The sequence below is a fragment of the Hypoxylon trugodes genome (assembly GCF_022578975.1).
Source record: "Hypoxylon trugodes strain CBS 135444 unplaced genomic scaffold F4822scaffold_4, whole genome shotgun sequence".
Lineage (NCBI taxonomy): Eukaryota > Fungi > Ascomycota > Sordariomycetes > Xylariales > Hypoxylaceae > Hypoxylon > Hypoxylon trugodes.
Genome location: NW_026250019.1, coordinates 1112404 through 1129744, shown reverse-complemented (window position 1 = coordinate 1129744; position 17341 = coordinate 1112404). Strand labels below are relative to the sequence as shown.

At 46.2% G+C, this 17341-nt stretch overlaps 6 protein-coding genes across 6 annotated transcripts; 5 read left to right on the top strand and 1 right to left on the bottom strand.

Annotated features, from left to right (window-relative positions):
* Positions 1–114: 114 nt before the first annotated feature.
* On the bottom strand, positions 115–1628 carry F4822DRAFT_442806 (uncharacterized protein; the record flags this gene model as incomplete). The annotated part of the gene is made up of 1 exon (XM_051463036.1): positions 115–1628. The coding sequence occupies one exon, from the start codon at positions 1626–1628 to the stop codon at positions 513–515; it is 1116 nt and encodes a 371-aa protein (XP_051315350.1). The 3' UTR covers positions 115–512.
* Positions 1629–5076: 3448 nt separating this feature from the next.
* Positions 5077–6734, top strand: F4822DRAFT_205314 (uncharacterized protein). Its single transcript, XM_051453785.1, has 2 exons — positions 5077–5920; positions 5976–6734. The coding sequence occupies exons 1-2, from the start codon at positions 5520–5522 to the stop codon at positions 6544–6546; spliced, it is 972 nt and encodes a 323-aa protein (XP_051315349.1). The 5' UTR covers positions 5077–5519; the 3' UTR covers positions 6547–6734.
* Positions 6735–8317: 1583 nt separating this feature from the next.
* On the top strand, positions 8318–8917 carry F4822DRAFT_442803 (uncharacterized protein; the record flags this gene model as incomplete). The annotated part of the gene is made up of 2 exons (XM_051463035.1): positions 8318–8633; positions 8695–8917. 2 exons carry the CDS (start codon positions 8318–8320, stop codon positions 8874–8876), a joined length of 498 nt encoding a protein of 165 aa, XP_051315348.1. The 3' UTR covers positions 8877–8917.
* A 620-nt stretch (positions 8918–9537) lies between these two features.
* Positions 9538–11039, top strand: F4822DRAFT_205257 (uncharacterized protein). Its single transcript, XM_051453784.1, has 2 exons — positions 9538–10448; positions 10530–11039. Exons 1-2 carry the CDS (start codon positions 10139–10141, stop codon positions 10712–10714), a joined length of 495 nt encoding a protein of 164 aa, XP_051315347.1. The 5' UTR covers positions 9538–10138; the 3' UTR covers positions 10715–11039.
* An 878-nt stretch (positions 11040–11917) lies between these two features.
* On the top strand, positions 11918–13948 carry F4822DRAFT_398836 (proline-specific peptidase). The gene is made up of 2 exons (XM_051457728.1): positions 11918–12966; positions 13070–13948. The coding sequence occupies exons 1-2, from the start codon at positions 12290–12292 to the stop codon at positions 13344–13346; spliced, it is 954 nt and encodes a 317-aa protein (XP_051315346.1). The 5' UTR covers positions 11918–12289; the 3' UTR covers positions 13347–13948.
* F4822DRAFT_205202 (uncharacterized protein) lies at positions 13350–17331 on the top strand. The gene is made up of 5 exons (XM_051453782.1): positions 13350–13902; positions 13979–15451; positions 15526–16036; positions 16098–17024; positions 17085–17331. The coding sequence occupies exons 1-5, from the start codon at positions 13642–13644 to the stop codon at positions 17123–17125; spliced, it is 3213 nt and encodes a 1070-aa protein (XP_051315345.1). The 5' UTR covers positions 13350–13641; the 3' UTR covers positions 17126–17331.
* Positions 17332–17341: the final 10 nt, after the last annotated feature.

Sequence of the window (17341 nt, the reverse complement as noted above, 5' to 3'; positions counted from 1 at the left end):
TGGCACACTCCGCCTTGGCGAGATAATAAGATAACGACATTCGAAGTCAAGATCAGCACTGATAGCAAGTAGCTGTATAGAACGGGCGTAAGTTAACCTTGGCAGGGTCCCTTCGCCCAATAGAAGATCTGGAGATGTAAAGATCGATTAGATATCTTTTAAGTTTTCATAGGTTCTTACCAATACTAAGAGGTAATACTAAGGCCGATAACTAAAAAGCTTTTCTAGGTCTATAATACTCTTGGCCACAATAACCACTTCCATCACGAGAATTATAACAACTGGCTTGGAGATTAAACTGGTGTCGTATATCAAGAGGCCTAGTACCCATGTGAGTGCCTATTAATTCCTAGGTAACAATGATTCAAGCAAGTCACAATCTGGAGTCACGTTCACTAAAATTGGTAATGTACAAAAGAAACTATGTCAATTCAGAAGCTAACTCATCCTAAATATTTTACGTATCTACTTAAGTTCTTAGGTAGAATTGCCTCGCAACGAGAAAACAAGAATTAGATGTAGCTAGGCTTTGTCTTTCGGCGACGGGAGGGCCCATATGAGCCAAAACCCAAAGTGACCTTGATTGCCCTACCCATAAGAGCAAATGGCGACCAAAACGTCCCCGCCCAACCATACATGTATTCCGCGAAAAGGTCAAATAAATCCCCAAGGGTAACTTTATCTGTAATCACTGGCTTCACGTCCTCGTCTTCAGAGAAGTTGTTAGTTGCGCTTACTACATTCATGCCAATCCCACCAGCTGTGGCGGATTTAGCTGCGTTATTGCTCGTATCCTGGGTTAGTACCTTTACATCTAGGAACGATTTCGCAGTAGTAGTCTTGGCCTTATCCTTCTGAGTGGCGGCGGCTTCTTTCTGAGGAGCTGGGCCTTTGGTTTTGTCCTTATCCGCTTTGGGCTGGTTTTGTTTAGCCAGCTTTTGGACCTTGTCACTAGCTTCGCCATAATCCTTTTTCTGATCCTTGGGCGCTGGTTTCTCGGTTGGTGCCTTGGTTGGTGCTTTAGCTGCTGGCTGAGTTGGTACCTTAAGAGCTGGTGGTAGGAAACTGTCCGCAGCATCATCTGTATCGTCGTCATCGTCATCCCAGTTACCCATGGGGCGTTGGGGCCATTGTTTCCCTCCGCTTGCGATTTCCTTCGGGGGTCCTAATCGGTCCGGGTCGACTTGCTGCGGGGCGAAGGGGTTGAAGGGGATGCGAGGTTGACTATGCTCCATGAAGTTCGATTCGGTGAGGATCCAGTAAAGCCGCATGTATACGGCTAACACTAGAGCTACCTTGGAGATCTCCACGAAGCCATTTTCGAACATTCGGTAGTCGCAGAAGAGAATAATAAAGAGATCAATGGTAGTGTATACCATATGTTTCAGGAATTGGTATCTTCTTGTGGTCAGGTCATTCGATCGCTGTGGGTACAGTCGTCGACGGGCCGTGAACAGAGCCAGGAACCACAGAGCGATGATCAAGCCAATTTTAGTGGCGGGCTCGAGCACGAAAGATTCCTGCTCCGAGTTGCTAAGGTGTAGATTATTCCAGTTTTCAGCAATCCTACCAGTCAATGAAGGAGCCCCTGAAAAAGATTTTGGGGGAGAGAATGTAGTCCAAGACATTATGCTAGATTATTAATCGAAGAGATTTATGTATTGTGAGGTATGATAGCCGACTTTGGTAAACTGTTAGGAGCTTAATGTGATATTTAATCTCGTTGAGTGATGATATAGTTGATGTTGCTCTTACGAGCGTGAGGCCTAGTATTTATACTCATCCCGAGCCACACAAATTCTCGCACGCGTAAGGGGCTTGTTTCTGAATGATATTTTTGAGAATGATCAATAACGCGTTTACTACTATAGCTAACTGTTCGAGATTAAATATGTTTGTTTAGAAGCAATCGAAAAACCTACTGTTGAAACATTCCTGATAGAATTTGTGATGGATTATGTTTGGCTTCGTGTTCTAGAAGGCAATCGTTTTGATTCTATTGTTTTTTTCAAACCTTCTTAAATAACTGCCCAATCATGAAATTAGATTTATATCGCATAACAGATCTATTCTGAGGTAGCTCTTCGAACGGACATTTCTTCACATGGGATTGAAAGATTAACCTCTGATAAATTCCATATTCCTTCGGAACATAATAACGGCAGCTATGTAGACGGCCGGGTGTAATGCGGAGAGAAAGCATGCAATCGGTAAGATGATAAAGATCCCCAAGAATCCTCCGAAATATACCTTAAGGTCATCCCAGATAGCGAAAACTGCCAACATAGACAACGAAGTGGTCCATGCGTACATAAAGAATACAAGGGCAGATATGGTTAACAGCATCGCTATTGTCGTATATACCTAGGTAATGTTCGGAGGTAAGTCGCTTACTGCAGACCTCGGGGGCTATAAATCTTTCTCTGGGTGAGGGTAACGATATTTTAGCGCTAGATTTATATCATCGGGTGGTATAGGGGTTAATATGACTAGAAGAAAGTTGAATGGGCATTGTCTAACATGAATACAATAGGCCTTTGTTAACTTATCAGAGATAGTTAACAACTCTCAAGTCTTTGTATATAGGGCTAATAACAATAGTTCTACTTATTCAGGTCGGGAAGCTACCTAGGTACTTAGATAATGCGGCCGAAAAAGAAAGACAAAATTGAGACGTCGCTTTCAACAACCCCCGGGAACGACCATACGGATATAATAATGACTCCTACCTAGCCCCTAGGTAGGCAGCTAGGCACTTTAACATCAGTATATATTGGACCCGGGACTAGTCTGTATATAGGGAAGCACCTATCTTAGAACAGATAAGCTTCTTATGACTACGGGGGTTTCGACGATAGGCATCGCAGCGCTGTTCTGTCGTCGGCAAATACCGTGCGCTGGCTTTCTAGCTCCCTGTGTGTCCTGTGCAGAGAGATGTGCCTGGACACCTAGAGAATATAATAGCTTCCATGTTGCGTAGGGGTAGTACACGTTCCTTCTCAGCGGTCACAACGCGAGTGAGTCATAGTAAATTGTAGTCGTGGGTGAATTAAGTCTGGTTGGGAGGAAGAATATTAGGCAAGGGGGTGCCTAAAGGTTTAAATACCTCGGCGTGGATTCTTAGGACCCATATTTTATGCGCTAGGTACCTTTCTTAGGTACATTCAGGTACCCACAACCGAGGAATTAGGCCCCAGGTTTCCACTAAATGTACCCCTAGGTAGGGCTGAGGTGGGCCACTGACTGTTACAATAACCTCTGACCGTAACGCTTCTTCGGTGTACCGTATTTAGATAAGCCTATATGTATACATCGTCGTAGAAGAATAGAATGCTATTGTAGAGGGTCAAATTACCCACTAAAAGGGCATTGAAACTCAACTAGACGAAAAAATTCACCAAAATAATTATGCCTGTACTCCTCTTCCTGCCCCTTTGCGTAGGTAGGTGAGCTCCCTGGAGAGCATATATTAGGTATATTAGGCGGGATTGTGACATCTAGTTAAGACGTGTCTTCCCATGCAATATGGCAATCGTACCATTATGGGTCTTAACCTAAGTTTAAAAAGAAATGTTGGATACGTATTCAAACCCAAGTAACTCTTTACTCCTATTACTGTATCTTGTTAGCATCAAGTTACCTAGCTAACTAGTGATGCCTCTTCATGTAGAACCTCAACTCTCGATAATGGGGCATTGTGTGGCTTGTTTTGTTAATTATATACCAAAAGGAATGAGAACAAAAAGTTGCCATACAGTACCTCGAGGACTATTCTGGAATATTGATGTCTTGACTTCGATTCGAGTATTATGAGACATCAACGAGTAGGCCTAAGAAACGACTCGAGGTCTTTAGGGCATTCTCGACCAAGGCATTAACATCTTGCAGCACCGTGACTCGTCAGGCTATAATACTGACCACCCTTATTCAAAGGACTCGGAACCTAGACATACATATAATTGTTACCAAGGTTTCTATTGGTACTTGACAACCAACACACGATTACTCTATCATTAGCAACATTAACCTAAAAGACAGGAATTCACTTAGCACACCATTTCGTGTAGGACTAAGGCCAATCAGGAACTTCCATACTTCGCCTTGTACGTGGGCACCTACCTTGAGTTGTGCGGGAACGGTACCCAGCTTCGTTTGGGTATCGCTAATCAGCGCATACGGCTACCGATCCCGTAGTCCAAGACAACCACTAACCGCCTCCCCTTTCCTAAACGATACATACATAGAAGCGGATCTCCTATTCGTTTGTCGTCCGGGTTTCTCCTAGGATACCTAAGGTTGCACATAGTCAGTGGTTATTGAGGCTGATATACCATATCAGCTAAACAAACCACTTGAACCCTACCCGCGGATACCACTCCAGATCCTCTGGACTATTTCATGTTGGAACCGCAATTAGTAAGTCCACATATGGTTTCATACATAATACAATAAACCATGGATGCTAATCAGTAGCTTACCATAGTCCAACATGAATTACTCACCCGAAGCCTATGAACAATCTCACCTCGGAATGGATTGGATGTCACATAATGACTATCCCACAAATTTCGATGATCTCTTTGATCGCGGAAACCAGATCTGGGATGAAGATCTAGTTAATACTAATGATGGTCTGCCTGATGACGACCGATCAGGGACTGTGGAACAACCATCACCGGGGCCTGGCTCTAGCTTCGGGGCAAATGACTTTGAAATATCTAGTGGTGAGTCACGCTTCAGCCTAGCTATTGGTAACTCCGCCTCGTGCCGGGGAATAGTCATGTCGGCCTGAAATAGCATAGTAAATTAACAGATATAAAAGTCGCAGGTCCTCGTGCCTCCCAACAACGAGAATATTTTCGTAATCCAGATTGGGCTTACGCATTTGAAGTTTGGCCGCCTGTGGATGTAGATGGTAAGTTAGATTTCTAATTTCTCACTTGCAAAGCATTCCCACTACTCCGCATCATTACCCCATCCCCTGATCCCCCCATCCGGATCAACAAATAGCCGAACTTTAGACCCCAAATATCAACGAGCCCGTGCGCAATTTAACCCCAATTATTCATCATCTACTTAGATATATCATTCATCTATTCATCCTTCTCATGCACAAAGACAGCCTTACTACTACACTACTTTGTTACCTCGCTATTTCGGAATTTGTGGCGCGTCTCTCTTATTATCTTGTGGTTCAGCTCTCTCAAAAGCCGACCAATCGTACATCACTTACTTTCTCATATATACCATATTAGGCTGCTAATGCCTTCCCTTTTTTTCCTTACACCTTAGGTCAGAACCATGTATTAGAACATCATCAATCGATCCTCAGCGAATTAAGCAACCGGGGTATCCACGCCAGCTTTACTATCATCGTCGCCACCGAGGAGTATAGTCTCTGTCGAAGATATACCCTTCCACAACAATACCGTTTCGACGACCGCATCCGACTCATATTCCTACAAACCTTTAGTACAACCCGAGCGTATAATAAGCTACTCCCTGGGTATACTTTCAAGATGAGCGTGGTATATAAAGAGCCGGAAATGGTTCCTTCAGACGGATATTCCGCTGGCGTCGACGCCGGGCATCAAGATGGCGATAGTGACGCTCCTTCCACTCGGTATTCCCCCGTGCCCCAAGTCCATGATATACTAGGATACGGCGGTGCAGACGATGCGGTTCTGATGCCGACCTCACCCAACTCTCCCGATCTAGGCTCGCCTAACCTTCTCGGCCCTCTGACCCCTCCCGAAAGCCTACCTTCAGCATCGAAAACCGCGGGTCATCGTTCGGTTCGCAGACGACCTATCCCCAAACCACACCGCGAAGTTACCAAGAATCGCGAAGGAAAGTTTTGTTGTACATTCCCGGGATGCAGCGAGAAGGTTAAAACCTTCACCCGGAAGTGCGAGTGGAGGTAAGATCCCAACCTTCCTATCTCATATATAGAACAGTGCGCTAACTATCTCTAGCAAACATATGGACAAACACGACCGCCCCTATAAGTGCGCACACCCTGAGTGCCAGAAGCTTGCCGGATTTACTTACTCCGGCGGGCTCTCACGGCACGAACGCGAAGTCCACGGTCAACATGGCGGTCCTGTTAATTCCATAGTGTGTCCCCATTTGAGCTGCAAGCGCCATACGCACGGCTTCACACGCATGGAGAACTTAAACGAGCATCTACGGAGATGTCACCGACCCAACGAGGAAAGGGACGGCGAGGACGGGAGCGACCCTGCTGGACCTTTACCCGAGGACGAACCCCTTCCCGAAGACGGCACGACTCTCCCACTGCCGAATCCGCTTGTGGAAAGTCGGATCGGGGAGAAGCGCAAGCCAGATACGGATTTAGGGGGGCAAGTAAAGCGCTTACAGGTCGAGAATTCAGAGCTACGCGCTGAGATCGAGGCGCAGAAACGGCAAAGCATAGCTATGATGCAGCAGATGTCCGAAATGACCGGCCAACTCAACCAACTCCGACAGATCGCGCAAATCCCATCGTCGCTCATGCCCAATGACCCGTCAGTCCCTGGATCCTAGGAAGGCCTGGGGACATTTTGTTATTAGTCTTGCGCCTTCTCCACTCTCATCTTTTTTCACACGCATTTTCATTTCCTATGTTTTGAGGATACCCCACTTTGTTGTTTCTGCATGGCATGGCGTGGTGTGTTGGTGATGAGGAAGATCGACTAGATTCGTCTTGATCGTTTCCCGCCGGACGGTCTTAGGCGTTTTTGATTTTTTCGGTATAGCATTTTCCCGGTGTGAGCGTTTTGCCTTCAGTCAGGCACAGGCTAGAGTGTTCTCGCCTCTCATTTGTTTGCTAGCGGCATGTTTGGAGCATCCGGGTTATTTGGATGATGATACGAGGACCTAGATATCCACGGAGAGAGAATGGGAACGATGATATTACGTCATGAGCTGTAGTTATAGATACCCGGGATCGGCCTGGTTGTTATTATTGTCCGATATGTTACTGCGTTGTTGCCTTTGTCTTTGTGATTTGGGTGTAAGCTGCTATTTTGGTGTCACTTACAATCCTTACTTGTGTTTGCTGAGGCTATCTTTGCAATCAGACGTACATATCTTCATTTCCACTTTGAGAACAACATAACTCAGCTGGGCCGTCCAATTTAGTCCCAAGGTCCAGGACACAAGCACAAGTCTTCAAACACGTACAAGCCCAATTCACACATGTTGGTGTTAAGAAATTACAGGTGGATATTTCTTGCATATCTTTGCAAAAACGTCAGGAATATTGTTTAAGTGTACACTTTTCTCACGATGAACAACTCACCATCCCTATTTTCTACTACCATATTTTATTTCTACTCCATCAATCGCACTATCGAGTGCATGTCGCTTAATTAATGTGAGTGGGTTTTTATGACCATAGTATTCGCACGGGGCCGAAATCACCACACACAGATATTTTATCATCGACTGAAGTTATATGACAACGTTCACTTCTAAACGATGTGGTATAGAGATGTATTTCTGGTTGAAATGTCCCAGTGACCTCGTCGCTTACGACTCTCGCTCGAGTTCGATGACGTATCAAGTAAACTCGTCCAATACGACCATGTGGTCTAAAGTTCACTTCAGTTTTCATGTATGACACACCTATCCTTGTGTTTACCTAGGTACTCACTATGAGTGATTGGACCTCTCCTACTACCCCTAAGCGACTTCATAAGATTCGAGTCGTTCGTGTCACCCTGACCTGTACCTTGCATGACTCCCAAAACACAGAATCGGGAAGTAGCCGTTGCTACCTAGGTATACATGCCATCAAACACCATTCAAGGACTTCGACATGGGGTTTCGATATATACAGTTACCTACCTGTAAACAAATAATAACCTAGTTCGGTCTTCGATCTTATGTGAAAACAAACACTACATATAACATATGGGGGAATTGATGATCGTAACAGGGATTCATTAACTTCGTTTTTGGCTTCAATTTGTCGCAAACACAGATTGATTGTCAAAGGTCACCACGTTCCCCTAGTTTAATTTCCTTGTTCACGTATACGAATTGACTTGGAGAAGATATTGACAGTCGTATCAGAAACTGCTTCAAACATTATTTGTGACTTACGTCAGGTATCAACATCTATTTTGAGCTTCATACTTCTGTCTTTTGCATATATAGGACCACATCTTCTCCCCTGCCGGTAGTAAAGGAAGAATTCAATCTCCAGCACGATATCCCAAGAAGCTTTACGAGATACCTGAACCTCCATATCTTTCTTAGCCATACAACATAACCTACACGCACTTTATCAATCGCCTACTTACCCCCCACAATGAAGTTCGCCGCCCTTCTCATCGCTGCGGTAGCGACCCCAGGAGCCCTGGCAGACTTTTGGATTAGCTACGTCAATCAAGAGATCGAAAGAAATCAGGGAAAGAGGATCGTAGAGGGCGGCTACATCACCAACGGGCCCCCATCCACCTGCGACGATTTAACTTCGTACCACGTCTGGCCCAACTCGGGCGACGTGAGCGCTGACAAGACCGGAATGCGCACCGTCCCCGTAAATCCAGTTGACCCACCGTTGTACCGCGACCCTCTTGACATCACCGAAATCAACACAGGCGACGCGGGACCTGGCCATTTCAGTAAGTCCTCTCATTCCCGGCGGGTGTAGGGAAAGTGTAAGTACTAACACGGTATTTATAGCGGTCTACAAAGACCGTGGCGGTGCTATGGTCGATTTGAATGGGAAACTTCTCGGCACGTGTGGCGAGGACCGCTCGAAAACTTTCGATACAACCTGCGATATTGATCGCTACCCTGCCCGCATCCAAGGATCTTCTATGTACTTTTGCACAACTGGTCTCCAGGCCGGGTCCAAGGACTAAACTTGTATCCTTGCTATATCCCGTCACCTAGCATGCTAGATGCCAGAGACGATTAGGTGTGGTGTTTTGAGAGGGAGGCCTGAAAAGGAGGAGATATAAAATTCTGGAGTGACGTTGAAGTTTTCTTGTACCCATGGCTAGATAGAGACCGGACACGGCGGTATAAAAAGTATTCCTAGCAAAAGGGTCAGCTACTTAGATATTTATCCTGCAATGACTTATTGAAAAACACATTTGCAAACGATACTATCTTCATTGAGGTCAGCGTGAAGGACTAAGTAAATCTATTCAAGCATACATGCGACCATTTTTGCCGGATCGTAGTAATACTTCCATATCATAGAAAGGAGCTTCAAGGATCCAATGGCGCCACCGCCTAGATTACCTACGGCGTCACAACACAGCAAGGCGCCCATAGACATGCCCAAACCTAAGACCCAAGGGCCTTGGTATCATGGCTTAACTAACTTTATTATCTATAGATAAAAATAGACGACATAGAATAGACCTTATTAGCTTACTCTAAAGAAAGCCCTAGAGCTTTGTATATTGGACATAAGTTCAAATGGAGGAGCCAATAGTTACAATTAGAGGTATCATTATATATTTATAGAATATTAGATATTCTCTTTTCCTTATGGACCTTAAATAAATAGAATAACTGAATTAATAACTCTATATACCGGAGCAGCTTTCAATCCCCCTATTCTAAGGCTGGAAATGGGTACCTACCCCTGAACCATTTTAGATGTAACAAATAGATTTATCTTCGCAGGCAATAGCCTTGTCCGAATCCATTGGGTCATACGCATGTAAGAACAAACATTGGAATATACAGGATTAGTTATCGGATCCTACACCATAGTGCCTGCCTACATTGCTATTGTATCTACACTTGCCGATCAAAGGATCAAAGATGCGATAGAAAAGTTTGTGGGTATCAAACAACGAATATCCAGGGAAGGAGAGGCTACATTCTATGTCCTATGACCATTGAGATAAGGCTCTATATGTCAGGTGTGACTTGCAAAAGTTGTCTATTGCATTGCTCTTCCTGTTCCATCCTTAGCAGTCCCCAAGATATTATAAAACCGCAATACTTCTCGCTCCCTGCTACTTTAAGAACCTAAACTCATACTCGGCATTTCGACAGATTGAGCTCAGTGATATACCTCGACTTCGATTCTTCTCACACACATCTACCTACCTTCGAGTCACCTAACCTAACCTTCTGCACCGGTCTACCGAGTTCTCTATTCACAATGAAGGTCTCCGTTTTATTCATTGCCGCCGCAGCGGCCCCTGGAGCTCTTGCAGACTTCTGGTTGAACTACTTCAACAAACCCGCCGTCAACGACTTTGAACAGGGCACTGCTGGCGGGATTTTTGTCGCTAACCCGCAGATTACCTGCGACAACATTTTCGGTATTACTGTCTTTTTTAACTCTGGCGACGTTAGCAAAACTATTGGAATGCGCACCGTCCCTGGCAACGACGTCGGTGCGCCCTTGTTCCGTGACCCCCTCGACATCGTTGAGTTCAACACGGGCGACCAAGGCCCCGGCCATCACAGTAAGTCCTCCCCCACCTAATCCCATTGCCCAAGCATATAACCAGTATTCGAAGTTTAATCGCTGACTTATTCCCGTGTAGCTATCTATGCAGACCGCGGCTACGCCATGGTAGACCCTTCTGGAACGGTTACTGGCCATTGCCGACTAGACCGTAGTACCACCTACCACTTTCAGTGCCCGGATGGCCACAGCGATTCCGTCCATGTCCAGGGATCTTCGATGTTCTTCTGCACTTCCGACCTTGGGCCCGGTCCTAGAGAGTGATCTAAGAGATATGCTGGCGGAAAAAGAATAGGGAGGAAGAAAATCGGAAAATCTGGAGTGGCGCTTCGGCCATATACCTAAAGACCGGACATGATGGCATTGGAAATGTGTTTAGCAAGAGGTCGCCTAGAAAATGCGCAATTGATGATTGTTTGACACGATACCTAGAAGTGATCCCTTCTTCCTAACGTTGATTTGCCAGACCAGATGGATACTTAAGCCCTCGCGGGCTAAATTTTACTAGATTGCAGGCCATATTTCGTTCTTAACTCTCCCTGGGACGAGTTGTGAAAACTTCCAGGTTCTCGTTTCCACCAATACCCCAGGCTCCGCACAATATTGGTACTGCGTAGGGCTCTAGGAGGCTTCTCGCACGGTATACTTTTAGGGAAATACCCGACGCCTTTACGTATACCGCTACGAACAGGTGGTACTCAGACACCCTTCACAGGAGGGATTTTAGTGGTTATAGGGCCTAGAAAATCTACTAACGAATACGCAAGTCTCTGCTCGAACGCGGAGTTATTAGTAGAGATACTTGCGAACGCCACTTGATCGTGGGGGCACTCGTATTCACCAGAGCGAGGCCGGTGAGCTAGTCGCCAGCCACGAAATGCAAATCATTCCGCGTATATACCCGACGCTGGAGACTAATTGCAATGGTGGATAGCCGACGATCCTGTTATGAGCATCAAGACATCGTCCTTACCAAAATTTGATACCACAGACAGGAAGCTTGTTCGAAATTAGCTTGCTCGTAATCAATCGCATAAATAGGCCCTAACGGAATAAGTACTGTGAGTAGGTAGTTTGAAGAGGTGAGCAGGGCGATCCAAATCCTTCTACCCCACGGCTTCATCTACGCCCGTCGTCCTCGGCGGATCGGCTAGAATAAAGTGCGATGTGTGGTACCTCAAGTACTCCGAGTATATTGCACAAGTGAGACATACTCTAGCCGCCAGTACAGGCTTGAGCCGTGGTTACACAGTGAAGGATTCGATGCAAACCTGCCTGCTTGCGTAAAAATTCTGTATTATCAAGATACGTTGCCGAATCATGTACTGAAGTAGGTACATGTAGGGATCGGATGCAGTCCATTTTACTTTTTATTTGGGGTTACACATACTGGGAAGAAGCGGGAACCCCCAAATATTTTCCGTGTCAGCTTAAAGACTACCATTGCCTTTGACTTCCTTCAGCTTCGTTGCGATTCGGAAGTATTGAGGGCGAGAATCGGCATCATCTAAATGCGCTAGGAGAACGGAGAAGTTTCCAAAGTCCACTGAGTTGTAAGCAACGGTGGAACCGAGAACAAGTCGCGCCGCGACGCTACTATATGTTGAACGAGGGTCTTGCTGTTGCGACGTCCAATTCATTCAGTAGGATTACGGCGCTTCGTAGCTTCGCCGCGCATTAGCATACAACTTGCAAGGGAGTTATATACGAGTCTTCTATCTAATCGGCATTTTCATAGATTACACCCCGGTAGGTAGCTAGATATTAGAGCCAACGTTTTTCTACCCTTCCCATTCCTCACTTGCTCCAATCTGTTTTTGCCATCCCCTCTATGACGCCATGGCTGAAATTAAAATCAAGGAAGGCAAGGCGCCTTTCAAAATCGCATCAATTGATGAGTCATGTTTCACTTATTATAAGATCATTGGTGATCTTTCCAGCGGACTTCCTCCAGTTGTTGTAGCTCATGGCGGACCTGGCGCTGGGCACGAGTATCTCCTCACATTCGCTGATTTATGGCGGAATTACGGCCTCCCGGTCGTCTTCTACGATCAAATAGGCTGTGCTTCATCCACACATCTCCAGCACAAAGCTGGCGACCGGTCTTTCTGGCAGGAGCAATTATTCCAAGATGAGTTGGATAATTTGATAGATCATCTCGAGCTGCGCCGCGACCCCGGCTTTCACTTCCTCGGCCAGAGTTGGGGAGGTATGCTTGGTGCAGCCTTTGCTGCCCGCCAGCCCCAGGGGCTCCGGAGACTGGTACTCGCTAGTGCGCTTGCGAATAAGGAGCTTGCTACTCGCGGGACGAAGCTGTTGAGAGAACAGATGCCACCAGATATGCGACAAGCACTTGAGGAGGCCGAGAAAAAGGCCGAATATGAGGGTCCTGCGTATAAAGAGGCACTGGACTTTTACTTCAGGAAGCACGTGTGTCGCGCCGAGTCCTATCCGCCGGTAGATCTTCTGCCGGCTTTGAAGAACTTGAGTGAGGATACAACGGTATATCGCACAATGTATGTCGCATTTCTCTTCTCTGAAATCTTCTTCAACTTTTCCCGACTCCCCTTGCATTTCTTGAATAAAAACTCCTACTTCTACTTCTAACTCGCTAGGTAGGAACGGCCCCTCGCCCCTCACAGCAGACGGAACGTTAGACAAATGGACTGTCATTTCGCGCCTCCCAAAGATTAACGTTCCGACGCTCGTCTACAACGGCGAGTTCGACACCTCACACGACATCGCCCAAGTACCGTTTTTCGAGCTCATTCCACGGGTTCGCTGGATTACGTTTCCGAATGGCGGCCATATGTGTCATCTAGAAGAAGGGCTGCGAGAAAGGATCTTGAAGGTCGTTGGCGAGTTTCTAACACAGAAGGAAGTTGTCGATGTATAGCAAGTTTCTTCAAGAATTCGTCCGGTAGAACGGGGACAATGACAATAAAAGCACACTCTTCATTAACATGACCCGACCATTACGGTCGCCATTCCATTCCGGGAAAGCCAATGACCCAGATGCTTGTAAGATTATCTAAAGCTAAAAATTTAAGATGTCATCATGACGATGTGTACCTGAGTTAGTCATAGAGCGAGTCATGTCTAAAATTCACCATACCCATAGCAACGCATACTCAAATACGGTTCCAGATTGCCAAGATTAACATCATTCCGTATTCTGGCTGTAGCTGAAAATGCCGGTGATTCCATGGGTTATCAGGGTGGGAGACCATCCTGGTTCGTCTGCTGAGGAGATCGCCAATGAACCCGACTGGGATTCGCGCCATCCTCATCATATCGGCTTTAAAGACGAAAACCGCGTTGCCGGTATTACTCATAGGAACGATGATTACGACGAAGAAATTAGCGAAGCCAAAGAGCAATGGAAAGAGTTGAAGAAAGAAAAGAAGGAAGGTGAACTCTTGAACTTCAGGGATATCATCACTCATCAGAAGGTTGGCAATCATTCTAATCGTCGTAATCCTTGTTCTTCAATTGAATACCATTATCACTAAAACGCTCATTTCATAGGATATTCATTTAGAGCATCCCGAGAACCACCCTGTCGGATGGCGTTATGTACTAGATGCCAGCGAAGACTGGGTAAAGAACACTGAGGAGTGGCCCGCCAATATCAAAAGGCGTCAAAAAGAGGAAGAGGAGAAGGCGAAGAAAGATAAGGATAGCGATTCAAAAGATGATCCACGCCAGGAGCATGAATGGAAAAGATCTCAAGGGCAGAGTAATCAACACCATGCTGCGTATTCGGCGGATTCCGATAGTGGGTATGACTCGGGAAGTGGGAAGGGAGACGAAGAACGCAGCGACAGCGAATCTCAAAGCGACAAGAATTCGACTGAACCTAAATATTCTCCACAAGAACAAGCGCTCCTGAAGGCGTTGAATCATGAGAAAGAATATATCTCAAAACTTAAAGCTAATGATGGAAAAGGCGAGTCACCTCAGAATCGCAATCGGACTCAGACCTCAATTGATGAGCAAGACCAGTTCAGCCCCGATAATTGGCTTCCTAGGTCTTCGGACCTCACGAGGTTAACTGGAAAACATCCATTAAACGCGGAAGCTGACCTGAGTCACCTCTTCGATGCCGGACTGATCACACCAAACGAGCTTCACTACGTCCGAAACCATGGCGCAGTACCTCGACTATTATGGGAGTTCCATAAGATCGATATCGATGGCGGCAAGCTTGTGTTATCCATGGACGATCTAAAAAATAATTACTCCCCTATCAATATTCCTGTTGCATTAGCGTGCGATGGAAACAGGCGTAAAGAGCTCAACATGTTACGCAAAAGCAAAGGTTTCAACTGGGGACCCGGTGCCGTCAGTTGCGCGTACTGGAAAGGCCCTCTCCTGTTAGATGTTTTGATGTCGGCGGGGATCAAGCCTGATCTCTCAGGTGATTCCGGAAAACGACTATGGATTCATTTCGAGGGCTCTGACAAGCCAAGCGAAGGAGCATACGCAACTTCTATACCATTTGAATACGCCATGGATCCTACTAACGACGTAATTCTCGCATACGAGATGAATGACTTACCGCTTCCCCCCGACCATGGGTATCCGGTTAGGCTCATGATCCCCGGGTACATTGGTGGTCGGTGTGTTAAATGGCTCGGCAAGATCTGGATCAGCGACAAGGAGAACGATTCGTATTACCATATCTGGGATAATAGGGTTCTGCCAGGCTTCATAACTGAGAAAGACGGCGAATTTGCGGAAACTCTTTTTCAACATCCTGACACGGCCTGCAATGAGCAGAATTTGAATTCGGTAGTTGTGAAACCTGCCCACGGAGAGAAAATCTCCTTAACCGAAGCTCGGAAAGGTCACGGTTATCGTATAGCAGGTTACGCTTACGATGGAGGAGGACATGAAGTTCAACGTGTCGAGGTTTCGCTTGATGAGGGAGACACTTGGCTGTACTGCATCAGGAAATTTCCGGACTTTCCTATTCGCCATGGGAAGAAGTTCTGGACGGTACGTAACCTCCTATTGTTGACACAAAATTCGAAGCTCTCATACTGTGAAATTTCTAATACCGTTTCATGCAGTGGCTCCATTGGCACGTCGATGTCGAGCTATCACACCTACTCCGAGCGAAAAGTATTACAGTACGTTGCTTTAACGTCTTCAAAAACACCCAACCGAAACAGCCTAACTGGAACATAATGGGCATGATGAATAATTGTTGGTATATCGTACGGCCCGAAGTTGTTGAGAATGATGACTCCGATGTCCCTTCTATCCTTTTCCGTCACCCGACCGAGCCAGGCACTGGAGACGGAGGTTGGATGAAGCCTAGTGTGGAGAACCAATTGAGTGCTGCTAAGCAAGAAGCTGGTACACCCCAGAAACAATTCACTAGGCAGGAGGTAGAAAAGCATGATAATGAGCGTGACTGCTGGATTGTAGTGGACGGAAAAGTATACGATGCAACGAGTGTCCTGGAATGGCATCCAGGTGGGAAAGCCGCTGTGCTTGGACACGCCGGTAAAGTCCACCAACAGACCTCTGACGAATTCGCGAGTATTCATGATGATTATGCGTTTCAAAAGCTTAAAGGTATGAACACCTTACTGTTGGGTATTGTTTAGGAATTTTTTCACCATCTGACAATTCGTAGAATGTGCCATCGGCGTGCTTACCGACAAGGCAATGAAATTCGTCGAGAAGACGGCCGAAGACTCGGCCAAGGAGCAAGTCAACGACAAGGGCGAAGACCAACTCGTTTTGCAAAGACATCGCTGGGTCCCGGTGAAACTTGTCGACCGCCAGGAAGTCTCCAAAGACACACGAATATACACATTCGGTCTTCCAGACAAGAAAACCGTTCTCGGACTAGGCACCTGCCAGCATCTCCAAATCGGGTTCCATATGAAAGACCGCCTGCTTATTCGAAGTTACACGCCCACAAGGCCGATCCTCCCGGCGCGAAGGGACACTTCAAAATCTACCTGCGACGACAGGAATGGTACTAATAAAACTGATAAGGGCGAACGCGATATGCGTGACGGTGATGGTACCTTTGATTTAACGGTCAAAACATACTTCCCAGACGAGAACCAGCCAGGCGGCGCTCTATCTAACATCCTCGACTGTCTGCGCATAGGGGAACCCGTCGAGCTGCGCGGGCCCACGGGCGAAATCCTGTATAACGGAAGCGGGCGGTTTTCGATCGAGGGACAAGAACGACGTTTTGAGCGTGTGTCGCTTGTCCTCGGTGGTTCGGGTATTACACCAGGATATTCGCTAATCGCAAGAGTCCTGTTATCGCAAGACGATAAAACGAAAATACGTGTTGTCGATGCTAATAAGACTGAGGACGATATACTGCTTAGGGACGAACTAGATAAATTTGAGAAAAAGTCGAAGGGTCAGCTAAAGGTAGCGCATGTGTTGAGCCATGCCGGGGACGACTGGACGGGTTTGAAGGGACATGTTGATGAGAATATTATTAAAGAGAATCTCTTTGGGCCTGGCGAGAAATCCGTGGTTTTCTTGTGTGGACCCCCGGCTATGATACAGAAAGCGGCGCTGCCGGCGTTGAAAGGTAAGCTATTTGGTGTTTCGCTATCCCAAGCTTTACTCTGGCGTGCTAACATGAGACTAGATTGGGGTTACACTGAGGATGAGAATATGTTTGGATTTTGAGATTTGTTGTCTTTTGTTAGGGTATTGCGACCACTCGAAATGTATGGGCATATTCGTCTAGCACTTGGCATTGATGCTGTCTACCTAGATATTTATAATTGGCACACTATCTAGGCAAGTAATGTACTGTTCTATGTAATTGGATATCTTTTTATGAATCATTCTTTTGGCTACTTAAGAGATAGTCAAATTCTCAAACTCGAACGTGCAATTGAA

Coding starts and splice junctions, on each gene's coding strand:
- F4822DRAFT_398836 (XM_051457728.1), top strand. CDS start 12,290: ATGGCTGAAATTAAAATCAAGGAAGGCAAGGCGCCTTTCAAAATCGCA. Junction 12,967..13,069: donor ACAACGGTATATCGCACAAT/GTATGTCGCATT, acceptor CTCGCTAGGTAG/GAACGGCCCCTCGCCCCTCA.
- F4822DRAFT_205257 (XM_051453784.1), top strand. CDS start 10,139: ATGAAGGTCTCCGTTTTATTCATTGCCGCCGCAGCGGCCCCTGGAGCT. Junction 10,449..10,529: donor CCAAGGCCCCGGCCATCACA/GTAAGTCCTCCC, acceptor ATTCCCGTGTAG/CTATCTATGCAGACCGCGGC.
- F4822DRAFT_205202 (XM_051453782.1), top strand. CDS start 13,642: ATGCCGGTGATTCCATGGGTTATCAGGGTGGGAGACCATCCTGGTTCG. Junction 13,903..13,978: donor ATATCATCACTCATCAGAAG/GTTGGCAATCAT, acceptor CTCATTTCATAG/GATATTCATTTAGAGCATCC. Junction 15,452..15,525: donor ATGGGAAGAAGTTCTGGACG/GTACGTAACCTC, acceptor CGTTTCATGCAG/TGGCTCCATTGGCACGTCGA.
- F4822DRAFT_205314 (XM_051453785.1), top strand. CDS start 5,520: ATGAGCGTGGTATATAAAGAGCCGGAAATGGTTCCTTCAGACGGATAT. Junction 5,921..5,975: donor ACCCGGAAGTGCGAGTGGAG/GTAAGATCCCAA, acceptor AACTATCTCTAG/CAAACATATGGACAAACACG.